Raw genomic sequence first — 15,769 nt, forward strand, 5'->3', positions numbered from 1 at the left:
ACCGCCATAATGTCAGTTGTGGGAGTGGTGTTAATGGACCAGAAGCTGTAAGGAAAATGCGTTTAATTCACTACTGTTTCAATTTATTTTTTTCTTACTAAAAAAAGAAAACAGTAATGTTTAATAATTTTGGGGGGAAAAAACATATGGCCTGTATACAATATCGCAATAAGCGTTGCTCATAATATAAACCTGATTGCCGCAGTTGGAAACAGTTAAGCCCCTAAGTCCTTTTTCAGGGCTAACAACATAAATTGTCATTGTCTCGCTCTCATGAACCCATTATCTCCTCCCAGAATCCTCCTGTCAATCTTATTGATATGTGGCAGTACTCTTACAATACAGTGGCTCGGGGGTGTGGCCTGAGGATATGACATCATTGTGGCATTGTGTAGAGCCAGATGTCCAGAGTCACCTGCGATATTACCTGAGTATTGGTAACAGTGTAGTGGTGAAATTAGGACCTACTTTGTATATTGGAAATGAAATGGAAGCTGCCTTGTAGACTGGTAAACTTATGGAAGTGTGAACAGGTTGCAAACTGCAATTTTTCTTCTTATCTCTTGCAGTATTGTCTCAATGCTGATCCCAGTGACGAGTCGCGTGCGGGTGAAAAGAAGCGGTATAAGCCCTCTCCACATAGCGGCAGAGCGCAACAGTAATGACATATTGGAGGAACTAATAAACGCCGGCTACGATGTCAACTTCACCTTGTCCTTTGACCGAGCTAGGCTCTACGAGGACCGACGCAGCACCGCGCTCTATTTTTCCGTCATGAATAACAATATCAACGCGACGCGGATGCTCTTGGAAGCTGGAGCAAATCCCAACGTGGATGTTATCAACCCCTTGCTGATCGCCATAAGACAGGGCTGTTTTACCACCATGAAGATGCTCCTGGATCACGGGGCGAATATTAACGCCTATATCGCCACCCACCCCACCTCCTTCCCAGCCACCATCATGTTCTCCATGAAGTATCTCTCCATGTTGAAGTACGTCATGGATCTTGGCTGCGAAGCAGAGTCCTGTTTTAAATGTGAATACGGCAACGGCGCGCACCCTCCCATGGCGTCGCCAAGACACCCGGATAATGTATCCCAAGATCATAAACCTCCCAAAATCGTGCAGGTACAATCTTAGGAAGAAAAAATCCTTTTATAATTATAAACTGGCCATCAGCTGGCACTGTTTTCATTTTACGTTGGCACACTGAGTAATATGTCCGCTTATGGTTATTTAAAAGGACAACAGCCACGGGCCAATAAACTTAACAACTTTATTTAAAATGTGACTCAGTTTTTTAGCCTGAGACAAGCACAGGGTATTGACAGTGGTAACTATCTGACCCGGAGTCCTGAGTATGGTACCACAATAAATCTAATTGTGGGGGGAGGGGGCGGTTATTGGCTAAAAATAATAGTGTTAATTTAACACAACATGAGCTTAAGAAAAAAAACAGTGCCTCCCAGTGGCCAAAGTACAATGAAAAATGTCAGAATGCTCATTTTGTATAACATGTAATTTAGAATACCGATCAGACATTAAAATACCGTCGTTTTGCAAAGTGCAACAGACATTCAACAAGCGACTGTATATAACACAGCATAAGCATATATTGGCCTTGTTTAAAGATGGAAGCATTTGCTCATCAAGCCTACATAGAGTCGGACACGTTGGCACGCCGTAAAGAAAAGTTAATTTAGGTGTGTATCTGAAGAGATGTACAACTGAATAGCAGTAGTATTTGTGTTAGGTGTAAACCAGACTGGGAGGGGGGGGGGGGGGGGGTCAATGCTTCATCATCATCATCACCATTTATTTATATAGCGCCACTGATTCCGCAGCGCTGTACAGAGAACTCATTCACATCAGTCCCTGCCCCATTGCAGCTTACAGTCTAAATTCCCCAACATACACAGACACACACAGAGAGAGACTAGGGTTAATTTTGATAGCAGCCAATTAACCTGCTAGTATGTTTTTGGAGTGTGGGAGGAAACCGGAGCACCCGGAGGAAACCCACGCAAACACGGGGAGAACATACAAACTCCTCACAGATAAGGCCATGCTTAAGCAGACAATCAGAGATGACTAGATAGCGCTGATAATGGTCATCATTATCAACATGTATCTTTGCATTAGATCTCTAGTGCCCCCAAGAGGTGTAACTAGGGATGCATGTGTAATTATGTGGCACGTATGTAAACACTGTTCTCTGCTTACGCCTGACAGCTCCCGTTCTGCCTCTCCAGGCATAAAGAAATGCAAGTTTACAATAGGCAAAAACCATCCTACGGATACACAGTACAGAAATACATATTTTCCACAAAAAATTGGCCAACTCTGAATAAGGCCATTACTATGCATCTCCTTTTGATAAATGTATATGATCCCAGTTTAGGCAGGACAGGCTCCATTTAAGGGCTCTGTCCCACTTTCCCAATCGGGGCAACTTTGTGCTGATTGGGTTGGAAGATTGGGAGGTTTGTCCCTTCCACTGCTGCTCTACATAGGGATGGGGAGTGGCCTGGCGGGATGTTATTCCGATTCCCCAACTTAAACAGTTGTCAGCTATGTAAATGTTATGTATTAGTGACTTGTTTTTCTTTTCTAGTTTTGCGAGATGGTTTCTACTCCGGAATTTACTCGCTGGGCCGGGCCTATCATAGATGTCCTCCTGGATTATGTGGGGAATATCAAGCTCTGTTCACGCTTACTGGAACATCTAGACAGCTATCCAGACTGGGACTGCATTAAAACAAAATCAGGTACATTATTCTATGTTCTGAGGCTACAGTAGGATTTGCACTAGTATTTCATTATTAAAAATAGTGACAGCTCTGAAAATCCTGCTGCATCATCCAGAATCAGCTGTGTCTATTGTCTTTCAGTATTGTCTATGTCAGAGTTGTAGTCACGCCCCTTCAATACTGCAGTGTGATTGGCTGTGATGGGTAATTACTCTATATCAGGGATCAGAGCAGTGTGTCACCTTCCCCATAACACAACCTGGGTAGGGGCCCAGCAATACCATTCTTGGCTCCAGGCCTCTCCGCTCTGCTATCAATAGACAGGTGGGTGACCTGGCATTGCCTGACTCACCAAGCCTCCGGGCCGCCTGGCCACCCTGCATTCCCTGTTGCTACGCCCCTGCTGTATACTAAGAAAATGAAAACATACCAATAATTAAACTATGTTTGTTAAGCTGGAAGATGGAAAGAACAGATAGAGCTGGATGATGCAGCGTGTGCAGTCTGGGGTACTCGCCTAATGCGTACGCTCTGCACAGAAAAGTCCCCCGCTCTGCTCTTTTGAGGGTAAAGCAGGGGCCTCATGGGGGCAGTGGTCCTCAGAGGGGTGGATGACTCAGAGAGCTGGATGATGCAGCAAGATTGTGCACCAAGTAATATCCTAGTAAGCAAAGTTCTATGAGCTGTCATATATGAACGGATATGTCCACTCTACTTGGTGAATAGACCAATGATTTTCCAGCTGACCTGGGCGAACAAACCGGTCAGTTCTTAGGTCTTGTTCATGAATGGTCCAGCTCCCAACTCCAAGCGGTGACCTCCCAGGTACCCTTATTGATTGAACCTGTGAATTCTCAAGTTGTCCAAAGTCCCAACCTCGCAATCTTGTGTCTCTTGTAGAACCTCCGCGGACTCTCACTCATCTGTGTCGCCTGAAGGTGCGGAGCTTGATAGGAAGCAACCGCATCAAACTGCTGAACACTTTGCCTCTCCCGTGCAGACTGATCCGGTACCTGAGCTACGATAACTCCAATGAGTATTAGCTGTGCCACAGAGAAATGCGTGAGGCTCCTGAGAACAGGATGAGGAGGCTGATGAAAACAGGTGATGGATTTAGAGAAGGTTGTGTTGTCGGCAGGATTTCTGTTGTACCTCTGAGATTGTCCGTCATACAAGATGTGTTTCGGTGTTCGGATCACAGCGCTCCTCAGCAATCGCGTCATGACGTGTAACGCAAAGTTAAGAGAAGGCATAGAAGCGTATGGTGACTGTACACCCAACAGAATGGTGATCGTGTAAGTATTTCTGCAGGTGAACTTACCACGTTTACACTATGGCAGCGGTCATCTTGTGAGCTCACAGTTATGCACAAGAACTATTTTACAGACTCCTCCATCACTTATCGTCACTTTGTATTTAACGGTTTTGCATGAATCTTCCATTGTTAATCCTGCATTTTTTGGGGGAGTGAAAGGCAATTGTTTAATGTTGAGTTTGATGCATTTGATAGCACTTGTTTTCATTTGATTCCAGTTCTTTTTAATTTTTATCTGATTTTAACCATGTAAATCATATATATCTTTGATACCCAGGGGCTGGGGGGCTGGGGGACAGGTGGGCATCCGCCCGCCGGGCCAGTCCCATAGTCCCATACCTTGTTCTGGGTCACTGGGCAACCTTTAAAATGTTCCTAAAAGGCTGCTGGCTCCAGTTTTGCCCCCCGGGCTAAACTTTGCCCGCCCTCCCCTGTTGATACCCTAGGTAATCATGAATAACCATACTGAGAAACTATGTTTTTGTTGTACTGCCCACTACCTCCTACTTTGTAATTTTTACTGGATAAATAGAGGTGAATAGAGGCCAACAACTAGAAACAAATAAATAAGCTTTGGGCCTGAATTAGAGTTGGACGTAAGTCTATATGTGGTGCATGAAAATACGCATTTACCTACTGCACATGGGTGCTTAAATGCGGCGGGATTTTCAGTCGACTGTAGTATAGACTTGCGGCTCGTCGCACTTGAAGAAGTAGTTCAAAGGCGTTCACATGTAAGTTGAGTTCCTTATAGGCACGAAGACGCAAGTCACCCACGCCATTTAGAGATGCATTTAATTTTGACTTTCACATATCCTAATGATGCACCTTTTCGGCTCTGCATATTTGCAGGTCCCATAGGTATGGCGTAAATTTCCGCCTCTATGATGACTCCAAATAGACACGTATTTCTGCAATGTTGCTGCAGGTGTGTGCGTATGTTTGTGCCCCACTTTTGCTGCCACCTCTAGATGTGGCCCTTTATAAAGAGAAATGAGCAGTTATTTTATCTGCTGCTCCCACTACAGAGCTGCCCTTTTGCCTATGTCTGTATGATTAATGCAGCTCTGTCTGTAGAGAATGATCTGAAACCCAGTTTGTACACTCAGCAACAAATATTTACTTCTTTGTCACTGTAATTGTGTATGCACCATTTATCTAAGGGATAGGAGTGCAAAGTAAAGGATAGGCGAAGGGAAAATATTCTCTGTTTCTTAGTATTTTATACATTATTTTCTACAAATTTTAAATATGGGCATAACTACCAGGGTACTGCCCCTCAGCTATCAGGCCCTGTGTAGGTACCACCTCTGCTGCATGGGCCCTGCCATCTAGCATAGAGCAGCGCAATGTCTGCAGGGAGCTTAATGAGTTATCCCACCGCTGACACCACATGGAAGCCCCAGAATGCCATGCACACAACCCGGAACTTTAGGAATGCTCAGAGGGGAAACAGCCCCTGATGTTGCCTTTCGCCCTGAGCGGAGGTTAGGGGAGGGTCTTTCTCCCTAGAAACGTTGGGGGCCCAATCAAAATGTTGCTATGGAGTTGACAGGATTCTTGCTATGTTTCTGTGGCAAGACAAACCAGCATGGCTGACTTTGCACAGAGAATCTTAATTTGCACTCTGGGCACATAATTATGCCCCCCCCCCTCCCTTTCACCATGCCACTCCGACTTTCAGAATGAGAAGATTGATGGATTATAAGACATGTATTAATTTTCAGAAACTTTCTGGCATTGGCAGGTGACATCCATGCTATGCTTTGTTTTTGAGCTTTTTGACCCACTTCAGCAGTCTTTTAGGCAGCAAGTGGAGGAATGTGGTTTTTACTCTTTGTAGGTTAAAAGGAAAACACAGGAGAGAACAGTGTAGTTTAGTTGTGGCTTAAATTACCTTAATTAAGGTATATATAACATGTTTAGATCCCTAATAGATTTTAGGCTATTACAGAGCCTTTCAAAATTTCTAATGAATAGTTCACACAACCCTTTAAAGAAACCAAACAACACTACTAATGAAACCGAGACGTCTGTTGTCTCAAATCACCATGAAGTTTTTAGAAACTATATCTGACGTTTTCCATAAAACAACTTGAACTTATTTTTCCAGTGCAGACTATTTAAAATGAAATGTGATTGGCAGGTAGAGCCCAAGGTGGGAGGGGAACCTGTAATGTGTAAGGAATCAGCGACCTCTAGTGGTGGTAAAAATATATGCATGAAAATATTTCCACTGTACTTTTAAAACAATGAAGATTCAAATGGTCTTTACCTATCGCAGGCTTTAGGCACACAAGTGAAATACAACAAGAAAGTGGCAGTAAATGGATGCTCTGTTATGCTTCCCTTGCTGATCAAAGGGATGCTCTGTTAATTTTCTTAGGTTGAAACAGTTTATTATTGCTGGTAGCAAAAATGTGTCATAAATGGGTTTTGCAGGTCAGCTAGAGACCTAACTAGTCTTGTGCCTGCAACGGCACTCCCTCAGAGGCACCTACTTGTCTGACAAGCGCTTGTCAAAGTGCACATGCATTTCATGCTCTTAAAAAACGTCACCGTAAAAGCAATCTACACCTAGTTTTGCAGTTGGAAGGTGCTCTGAGAACTGTGTAGGGTGAAAACTGTCAAAACATAACATTATTTATTTAAACTTTTAATTTTTTTTCCTAAAAGATGACTTGGCTGGGTGCCGTTATAAGTGCAGGCAGATGCCCAATCTCTAGGAATTTTCAGGGAGGAAAAGGCTGTGCGCCCTTCCCGCAAAGCAATTAACGCCCCTGAAATGGTGCCCTCTCAATTTATCTAATTTAAATGATCCCAAAAAAATAGTCTAATTTATCTCCTGATTCACAGTTAGCAACACAGTCACCCGGTCCAGCTAACGCCACCAAAATTTGTGCATATCTACATAAACCACCATCTTAGCCCGAAAGAACCAGGCTCCTCAGGGGCGGGCTGGGTGCTTGAGGAGCATGTTTCTAATAGGCTGCTGAGTTAAGTCTTGCCCCCCGGGCTAAAATTTGCCCGCCCTCCCCTGTTGATACCCTAGGTAATCATGAATAACCATACTGAGAAACTATGTTTTTGTTGTACTGCCCACTACCTCCTACTTTGTAATTTTTACTGGATAAATAGAGGTGAATAGAGGCCAACAACTAGAAACAAATAAATAAGCTTTGGGCCTGAATTAGAGTTGGACGTAAGTCTATATGTGGTGCATGAAAATACGCATTTACCTACTGCACATGGGTGCTTAAATGCGGCGGGATTTTCAGTCGACTGTAGTATAGACTTGCGGCTCGTCGCACTTGAAGAAGTAGTTCAAAGGCGTTCACATGTAAGTTGAGTTCCTTATAGGCACGAAGACGCAAGTCACCCACGCCATTTAGAGATGCATTTAATTTTGACTTTCACATATCCTAATGATGCACCTTTTCGGCTCTGCATATTTGCAGGTCCCATAGGTATGGCGTAAATTTCCGCCTCTATGATGACTCCAAATAGACACGTATTTCTGCAATGTTGCTGCAGGTGTGTGCGTATGTTTGTGCCCCACTTTTGCTGCCACCTCTAGATGTGGCCCTTTATAAAGAGAAATGAGCAGTTATTTTATCTGCTGCTCCCACTACAGAGCTGCCCTTTTGCCTATGTCTGTATGATTAATGCAGCTCTGTCTGTAGAGAATGATCTGAAACCCAGTTTGTACACTCAGCAACAAATATTTACTTCTTTGTCACTGTAATTGTGTATGCACCATTTATCTAAGGGATAGGAGTGCAAAGTAAAGGATAGGCGAAGGGAAAATATTCTCTGTTTCTTAGTATTTTATACATTATTTTCTACAAATTTTAAATATGGGCATAACTACCAGGGTACTGCCCCTCAGCTATCAGGCCCTGTGTAGGTACCACCTCTGCTGCATGGGCCCTGCCATCTAGCATAGAGCAGCGCAATGTCTGCAGGGAGCTTAATGAGTTATCCCACCGCTGACACCACATGGAAGCCCCAGAATGCCATGCACACAACCCGGAACTTTAGGAATGCTCAGAGGGGAAACAGCCCCTGATGTTGCCTTTCGCCCTGAGCGGAGGTTAGGGGAGGGTCTTTCTCCCTAGAAACGTTGGGGGCCCAATCAAAATGTTGCTATGGAGTTGACAGGATTCTTGCTATGTTTCTGTGGCAAGACAAACCAGCATGGCTGACTTTGCACAGAGAATCTTAATTTGCACTCTGGGCACATAATTATGCCCCCCCCCCCCCCTCCCTTTCACCATGCCACTCCGACTTTCAGAATGAGAAGATTGATGGATTATAAGACATGTATTAATTTTCAGAAACTTTCTGGCATTGGCAGGTGACATCCATGCTATGCTTTGTTTTTGAGCTTTTTGACCCACTTCAGCAGTCTTTTAGGCAGCAAGTGGAGGAATGTGGTTTTTACTCTTTGTAGGTTAAAAGGAAAACACAGGAGAGAACAGTGTAGTTTAGTTGTGGCTTAAATTACCTTAATTAAGGTATATATAACATGTTTAGATCCCTAATAGATTTTAGGCTATTACAGAGCCTTTCAAAATTTCTAATGAATAGTTCACACAACCCTTTAAAGAAACCAAACAACACTACTAATGAAACCGAGACGTCTGTTGTCTCAAATCACCATGAAGTTTTTAGAAACTATATCTGACGTTTTCCATAAAACAACTTGAACTTATTTTTCCAGTGCAGACTATTTAAAATGAAATGTGATTGGCAGGTAGAGCCCAAGGTGGGAGGGGAACCTGTAATGTGTAAGGAATCAGCGACCTCTAGTGGTGGTAAAAATATATGCATGAAAATATTTCCACTGTACTTTTAAAACAATGAAGATTCAAATGGTCTTTACCTATCGCAGGCTTTAGGCACACAAGTGAAATACAACAAGAAAGTGGCAGTAAATGGATGCTCTGTTATGCTTCCCTTGCTGATCAAAGGGATGCTCTGTTAATTTTCTTAGGTTGAAACAGTTTATTATTGCTGGTAGCAAAAATGTGTCATAAATGGGTTTTGCAGGTCAGCTAGAGACCTAACTAGTCTTGTGCCTGCAACGGCACTCCCTCAGAGGCACCTACTTGTCTGACAAGCGCTTGTCAAAGTGCACATGCATTTCATGCTCTTAAAAAACGTCACCGTAAAAGCAATCTACACCTAGTTTTGCAGTTGGAAGGTGCTCTGAGAACTGTGTAGGGTGAAAACTGTCAAAACATAACATTATTTATTTAAACTTTTAATTTTTTTTCCTAAAAGATGACTTGGCTGGGTGCCGTTATAAGTGCAGGCAGATGCCCAATCTCTAGGAATTTTCAGGGAGGAAAAGGCTGTGCGCCCTTCCCGCAAAGCAATTAACGCCCCTGAAATGGTGCCCTCTCAATTTATCTAATTTAAATGATCCCAAAAAAATAGTCTAATTTATCTCCTGATTCACAGTTAGCAACACAGTCACCCGGTCCAGCTAACGCCACCAAAATTTGTGCATATCTACATAAACCACCATCTTAGCCCGAAAGAACCAGGCTCCTCAGGGGCGGGCTGGGTGCTTGAGGAGCATGTTTCTAATAGGCTGCTGAGTTAAGTCTTGCCCCCCGGGCTAAAATTTGCCAGCCCTCCCCTGAGGGACACACTAGTTCAAAAGCTTGTGACATCACAATAGAGCATTGGTGCGAAGTAGTTACCTTTTACGGTACGTTAATGACCCTTGTAGTGTGAAATACAGAATAAGGCGTTATACTAAAACAGGAATTCAAGTTGCTAATGTATGTTAAACTCGTATCAGTTTGGTAAATCCATATTAAATAAGAATAAAAATGTATTCTGTGGTTTCTGAAAACTATAAAACACAACACAATTATAAAGATTGGGCACTACTGAGCTTAAAAATATAAAAGCGTTATTAATTAATATGCTAATATTGTTATTATACACATATCGATCACTGGTTCTATATTCTAAAACCCCCCAAAAAATTATATTGAGATGTAGTTTTAAAGCACTAAAGTCTATTTCTAGATACGTACGTTCCATGTGAATACTGTATTACATGAATAGTTGCTGGTTTGCTGTATGTATTATTAGATGAGGTTGATATAGATGTTTAAACAGTAGGACATGAAAGCATTATACAGGGTAAGAAAAATCTTAATCAGTTTAATATATATTTTCCAGAAATATTTTATTTATTATTAGTTAAAGCATAAGTCCACTTTTATTTTTTAATATTCTTTGTACATTATTTTAACAAATGAAATAATACTAACACAGTATGGCTTAGAGTTCATTTTATAACCTATACATAATATTAGCACAGTCTTGTTGAAGAGAATGATGAAGTTGTCTAGCCCTTCACAAAAAACAATGCATATAATCTTAAAAATAGTTTCAGTAGAACCTCATACGTTTAATTGGAAGAAATAAGAGGAGTAGAATCCAAACACAGACTGCACGGCACTTAATGTGTTCTATCCGTGGGTTGGGTACGCTTTACCGATGTCCACTACTCCGACATGGAGAAGGCCTACAAAGAAAATCTGAAATTATGAAAAACCGATTGTAAAATTAAACAGACTTACCTTCAACCCGACGCTGCGGATCTCCGATTGGAGCAGGATGCTGACAGCAAGTGATTCCGATTGGAGAGGTGATCGGCACTGCAGGCTGATGTCATTGCGATGTCTGACAATAGAAATTTAAAGCGGCACTGTGGGGTTAAGTGTTTAAACACTTAACCTTAGGGGTCCCCACATTGCCGCTTTAAATTTCTATTGACATACGTCGCGATGACGTCACCCTGCAGCGCCGAACACTTCTCCAATCGGAATCACTTGCTGTCAGCATGGTGCTCCCATCGGAGATCTCTACGTTTCTTGGCCCTGTTCCCTCCCAGATATAGATACTGTATAGGATTTAAACCTCTATGGGGGGATTTCAGTTCCCCGCTATGTGCCGCGGAGGCACTCTGCAGCCATGTATCATCGCTGATTTTTCCTCGCGCCCCATAGAGATGCTCAGGAAAAGCAGCGAGGTTCCCCCCGTATGAGTCTAGAATTCCAAGACCAGTGTAAGTAACGTCTTTTCTGTGGGCAGAAATGTTACAAACCCTTGTCTGTGGTGAACGGTCTACTTGAACGTATGTCTCAAATAACTAACATTTTCCCATTTGAGACACTAAGATGAATTGTGTAAGTGTCCCAACTTCATCCTCGGTCCATCCTGAGTTATTAATAGATGCATTTAACTAGGGTCAAAACTGGTTACACATTGAAGTGCTGGGGATGAAGTGGGTGGCGTTAAAACAACCTATAGCCAATCAGAAAATTAGAATGTTAACAGCAGCACATAGTATTTCAGTTTAGCCGAGTTCTGTGAGTCCATCAATATTCAGGTGCGAAGTGGGAGGGGCTAGGCTAACATCTAACCAATCAGTTGAAATTACCTCTGTATTCACTGTACCCCAATAAAGGGATTATGTTTCCTAAGGGGCTGGGGAAAAATAAGAGGTACTGGATGTACATTTGAACACTGGCTTGTTCCATAAACCCCTGTTAGATGTGTTTGTATGCTACTAATACCAGACTAGCATATCACAGGGGTTCCATTGTGCCAAATATCGTAACTATTGATTCTGAGTTGCTATTAGTGCTATTGGCATTGTATGCAAATGAGAAGGCAGATTGGACTGGCATTGTATTAGTAAAAAAAATTACAGCTATACAGGAAGCGTTCATTACAAAATACCATTTTTTTTTAAGTAAAAGATTCATCTTCGCAAATATTTATTTGAGGTTATGTCTAATAGACCATCTTAGGTAAATCAGCGTGTCAGCAATGAACAAATTAACACTTTTTTATGAGCAAACTTTTGCTTTGTTTTCTTTGATTATTGATGATAATATTAAATCTTAACTTCCGTCCTTTACAGTAATAAACATTTAAAGAAATACTATGTATACACATAAATACCTTGGGTATTGGTGGCTGTCTTGGTGCAGACAGGATTTGCATCTTGGTCACCAGAAAGCTTAGTACAGGATTTATACTATTTTCATTATAAGTTTATTACTGTTTAGTGCTGTATTCGAGGTGTTTTTCAGTCATTGGGGGAGACGTACTAAGCAGCGTTTTTTGTGCTGCTTCCAAACTGTTGTGTATCACATGCGGTTTTCAGCTGTAAATCAAAGTGTTTCTAAACCTGTGGTGAAAAATCAAACCGTAACCGATGTGTGTCAGTGTGCAAACCCTTAAACTACATATGGTTTAGGCAAAAGATATGCCTATGCGGTTTGGCATTCAGTCATACTTGCCAACTCTCCCGGAATGTCCAGGAGACTCCTGAAATCCAGGTAGGTCTCCTGGACTCCCGGGAGAGCAGGCAGGTATCCCTTATACTGCAATTTACTCACCAAAATGACACGATTTGCGGTGAATTGCGTCATTTTGGCCCCATCCCCGCGACAACATGATGTTTTTTGTCGTGGGGGTGGGGTCAAAATGACGTGATTGGCTGCGCCCCACCCCCTCTCGTCCTCTAACCACGCCCCCTGCCCGGGATCCCCCAGAATTCACTATTCAAAGGTTTGCAAGTATGCCTTTAGTAAATCTCACGGTTTACACACATAAAAATGCCAAAAAGTCTGCGAGTAAATCTCCCCCCATAGATTTTCATTTTCAATGGTTAGTTTTTCTGCTGTTGGTCTTCTCTAACCACACTCCTGTATATAATTGTCCTTTATGTGCCAAATCCAGAACATTGCCATCATACCAGGCAACGTGAGGCAACTGCTGCAGTCAGTTAAGTAGGGAATTAATTAAATAATATACAGATTTTCAGGCTGTAAAAGTCTACGGGGTATATTTATATTTAAGCTGCTGGATTTGAAAAAGTGGAGATGTTGCCTATAGCAACCAATCAGATTCTAGTTATCATTTATTTAGTATATTGTACAAAATGACAGCTAGAATCTGATTGGTTGCAACATCGCCTCTTTTTCAAACCCGCAGCTCGATACATTTACCCCTAAGTGTGTCTTTTATACATTGCTGATAGACATAATGATGTAATATTTGTAATTTATAATGTACATCACTCATACACCAATGTTTATAATAGTTTTTGTAAGGAAGGAGAAGGGTACCATTTTTGTTGTTACCTCAGCCAGCACAATGACTAGGCCCTGCCCTGCCTGTTATCCACGCACAACGGAGGCGGCCATTTTGTGTAATGAAACAATATACGTATGAATAGATAAGCTGTATTTTCTTAAAAATGGCTGACTCCACCATAGGGGGCAACAGATACACTCTATTTCCAATGCAGCTTGCTCTGCTTGTGAAGGCAAGAGATACATTTAGAAAATAAAATGTATGCGGTTTTATTCTTTGACGTGTGATTAAAAAAATAAAAAATAACTGTACCAATTGTTGTGTTCAATACAGTGATTTCTATAACTGGCCGGGTTGAGTTAAAATATTCCAAATATAAAATGTGCAATTCACTTGTTTTTTCCAAGAACACTTTGTTGTTTTTTTTTGTGTGTGTTTATTTAGTATTTGTACAAAACATGTTTTTTTTTTTTACTAGTTTGTTTTTGTACTGTTTGTTTACAAATCTGATTTTGAATAAATGTTTACAATGGACAAACTTGTGTGAATTTGTGAAACGACCAATCCACCCCAGGAAAAAACCAGACTGTGCTAAAATAAAAATAAAATGCTGAACGCGATGGAAGGAAAATATGTATAAATATAAATGCTGAAAAAACAAAGGTAGATAAACTTTCCCATCTGCTTTATGTTCCACCACTGTCCTTAATCCACCCAGCATCACCCCCGGGGAAGGGTTTAAAATAGACATTTCCGGCTTCATACAATGAAGCATTTTTTAAAGTTAGATATTGCAGACAGTGGAACCCAAAACGTTAGTGAGTTGTGGTCATTGGGGGACAATATTTTCCTATGTACAGCAGACTTCCTGTCAGTAAAGAATATAGCAGTCCGACACTTTTGCAGAAAATGGCTGATAACAGATAACAATAGCCCTGGACTGATATGCACAACAAATGCCAATTCAATGTAAAACACCTCTACTTCTGTCAAGGTGTGGAAACATTTACAAATATCTTTCTGAATGTTACTAATAGATCTTGCATATAAGGCAACTTCTGTTTAGATTTAGTGGTCCCTAATATTGTTAGTTATATTATGCTCTCCACTAACATCATCCATGGTGGGGATGGGATACTTCGGATGCAGACACACAGGAGGAGTTTGAATTTACTAGATAGATCTCCATGATTTTGGCTGACACCATCTGCAGCTTTGCGTAGCAGTTCTATCTAATCCAGTAACCACATCACAATTCTCTGCTGAGCAAGGCCCGGGAAATTCAGATTTCATGGTTGTCCATCTAAGGAACAGGGTATAGTGGAACCTCCACCGTTCTCCTGACTCGTGAGAGGCCTTTTCTAGAGATGTCACACAAAACGAGATGGACTCGGACGTTCTGCAGTGTTGTGAGTTTTCAGTGACACAATTTTGGCTGTTCAGTTGTGGTTCTCCGTCCCACGCAACGTCATACCGCACTGTATGTGATCATTCGCATTTGGTGCAAGTTTGCATTTCTATTAACACAACTGGGTCAATTAGTTCTGCTGTGTGGGATTGTTATTATAGAACAATATTATGTCCAAATTTTGCAGCAAAATGCAGGGTGAGGTGAATGTTTGGCTCAACAGTTTTGTTATTTTCGTCTTTAGCGTCTCCCAAAAAGCTGGAGATGTGCGTCAAAATAATAACATTTGTTAGGTCCCTTTTTTACTGATATTCAAGTGTATTAAAAGCTTTTATGGGCCTCAGTTTAAAATTTGTAATGATAATTCCTCGAAGTATAGTACAGCACGTAGTGTTACAACATATGTCAATTATACATATTTTGGGCTTGAGTCATTAAGGAAAGTAAGGCGAAAAAAAGGAGTAAATGTTCTCCGGGACAAACCATGTTACAATGCAAGGGGTGCAAATTAGTTTATTATTTTGCACATAAGTTAAATACTGGCTGTTTTTTCATGTAACACACAAATACTCCATAGCTTTATTTTTACACTGAAATATAAAGTTGATCTAGGACATGCCCTACCCCAACTATAAATCTGTCCCCACATTTTACATTTACCCCCCCCCCCCCCTCCCATGCAACATGTTTTTGCCCAGGTCCAAAGTTATTCCTTTCCTATGCTTTGCTCTCCTTAATGACTCAGGCCCTTCATCTTTATAGGGCAGGCAGCATATGATCTAGAGCAGACTTAGAAAGCCACCATGGGGTATATTTACTAAACTGCAGGTTTGAAAAAGTGGAGATGTTGCCTATAGCAACCAATCAGATTCTAGCTGTCATTTGTTTAGTACATTCTACAAAATGACAGCTAGAATCTGATTGGTTGCTATAGGCAACATCTCCACTTTTTTAAACCCACAGTTTAGTAAATATACCCCCATGTCTCTAGCATGCTGTAGCTGACAGGGCATGCTAAAACTTGTAGTTCCACAATAGCTGGAGGACCCCAGGTTGCCTGCCTCTCTAGGGCATTGGTGCATGGAAAAGATTACACTTTACGTACTGAATTTATTATTCAGGAGAAGATGCTATGTCATAATTCAAGCCCCATTAATT

General features: G+C 41.6%; 1 protein-coding gene across 1 annotated transcript in view; it reads left to right on the forward strand.

Moving 5' to 3' along the window:
• Positions 1-13,733, forward strand: part of ASB2 (ankyrin repeat and SOCS box containing 2) — a 46,861-nt gene extending 33,128 nt beyond the window's left edge. The window contains exons 8-10 of the mRNA XM_075192650.1: positions 570-1,131; positions 2,618-2,771; positions 3,654-13,733. Of these exons, the coding sequence (XP_075048751.1) occupies positions 570-1,131; positions 2,618-2,771; positions 3,654-3,796 (859 nt within the window). The 3' untranslated portion in view covers positions 3,797-13,733. The remainder of the gene's footprint in view (positions 1-569; positions 1,132-2,617; positions 2,772-3,653) is intronic.
• The last annotated feature ends 2,036 nt before the right edge of the window (positions 13,734-15,769 follow it).

Source organism: Mixophyes fleayi, chromosome 12, assembly GCF_038048845.1.
Source record: "Mixophyes fleayi isolate aMixFle1 chromosome 12, aMixFle1.hap1, whole genome shotgun sequence".
NCBI lineage: Eukaryota > Metazoa > Chordata > Amphibia > Anura > Limnodynastidae > Mixophyes > Mixophyes fleayi.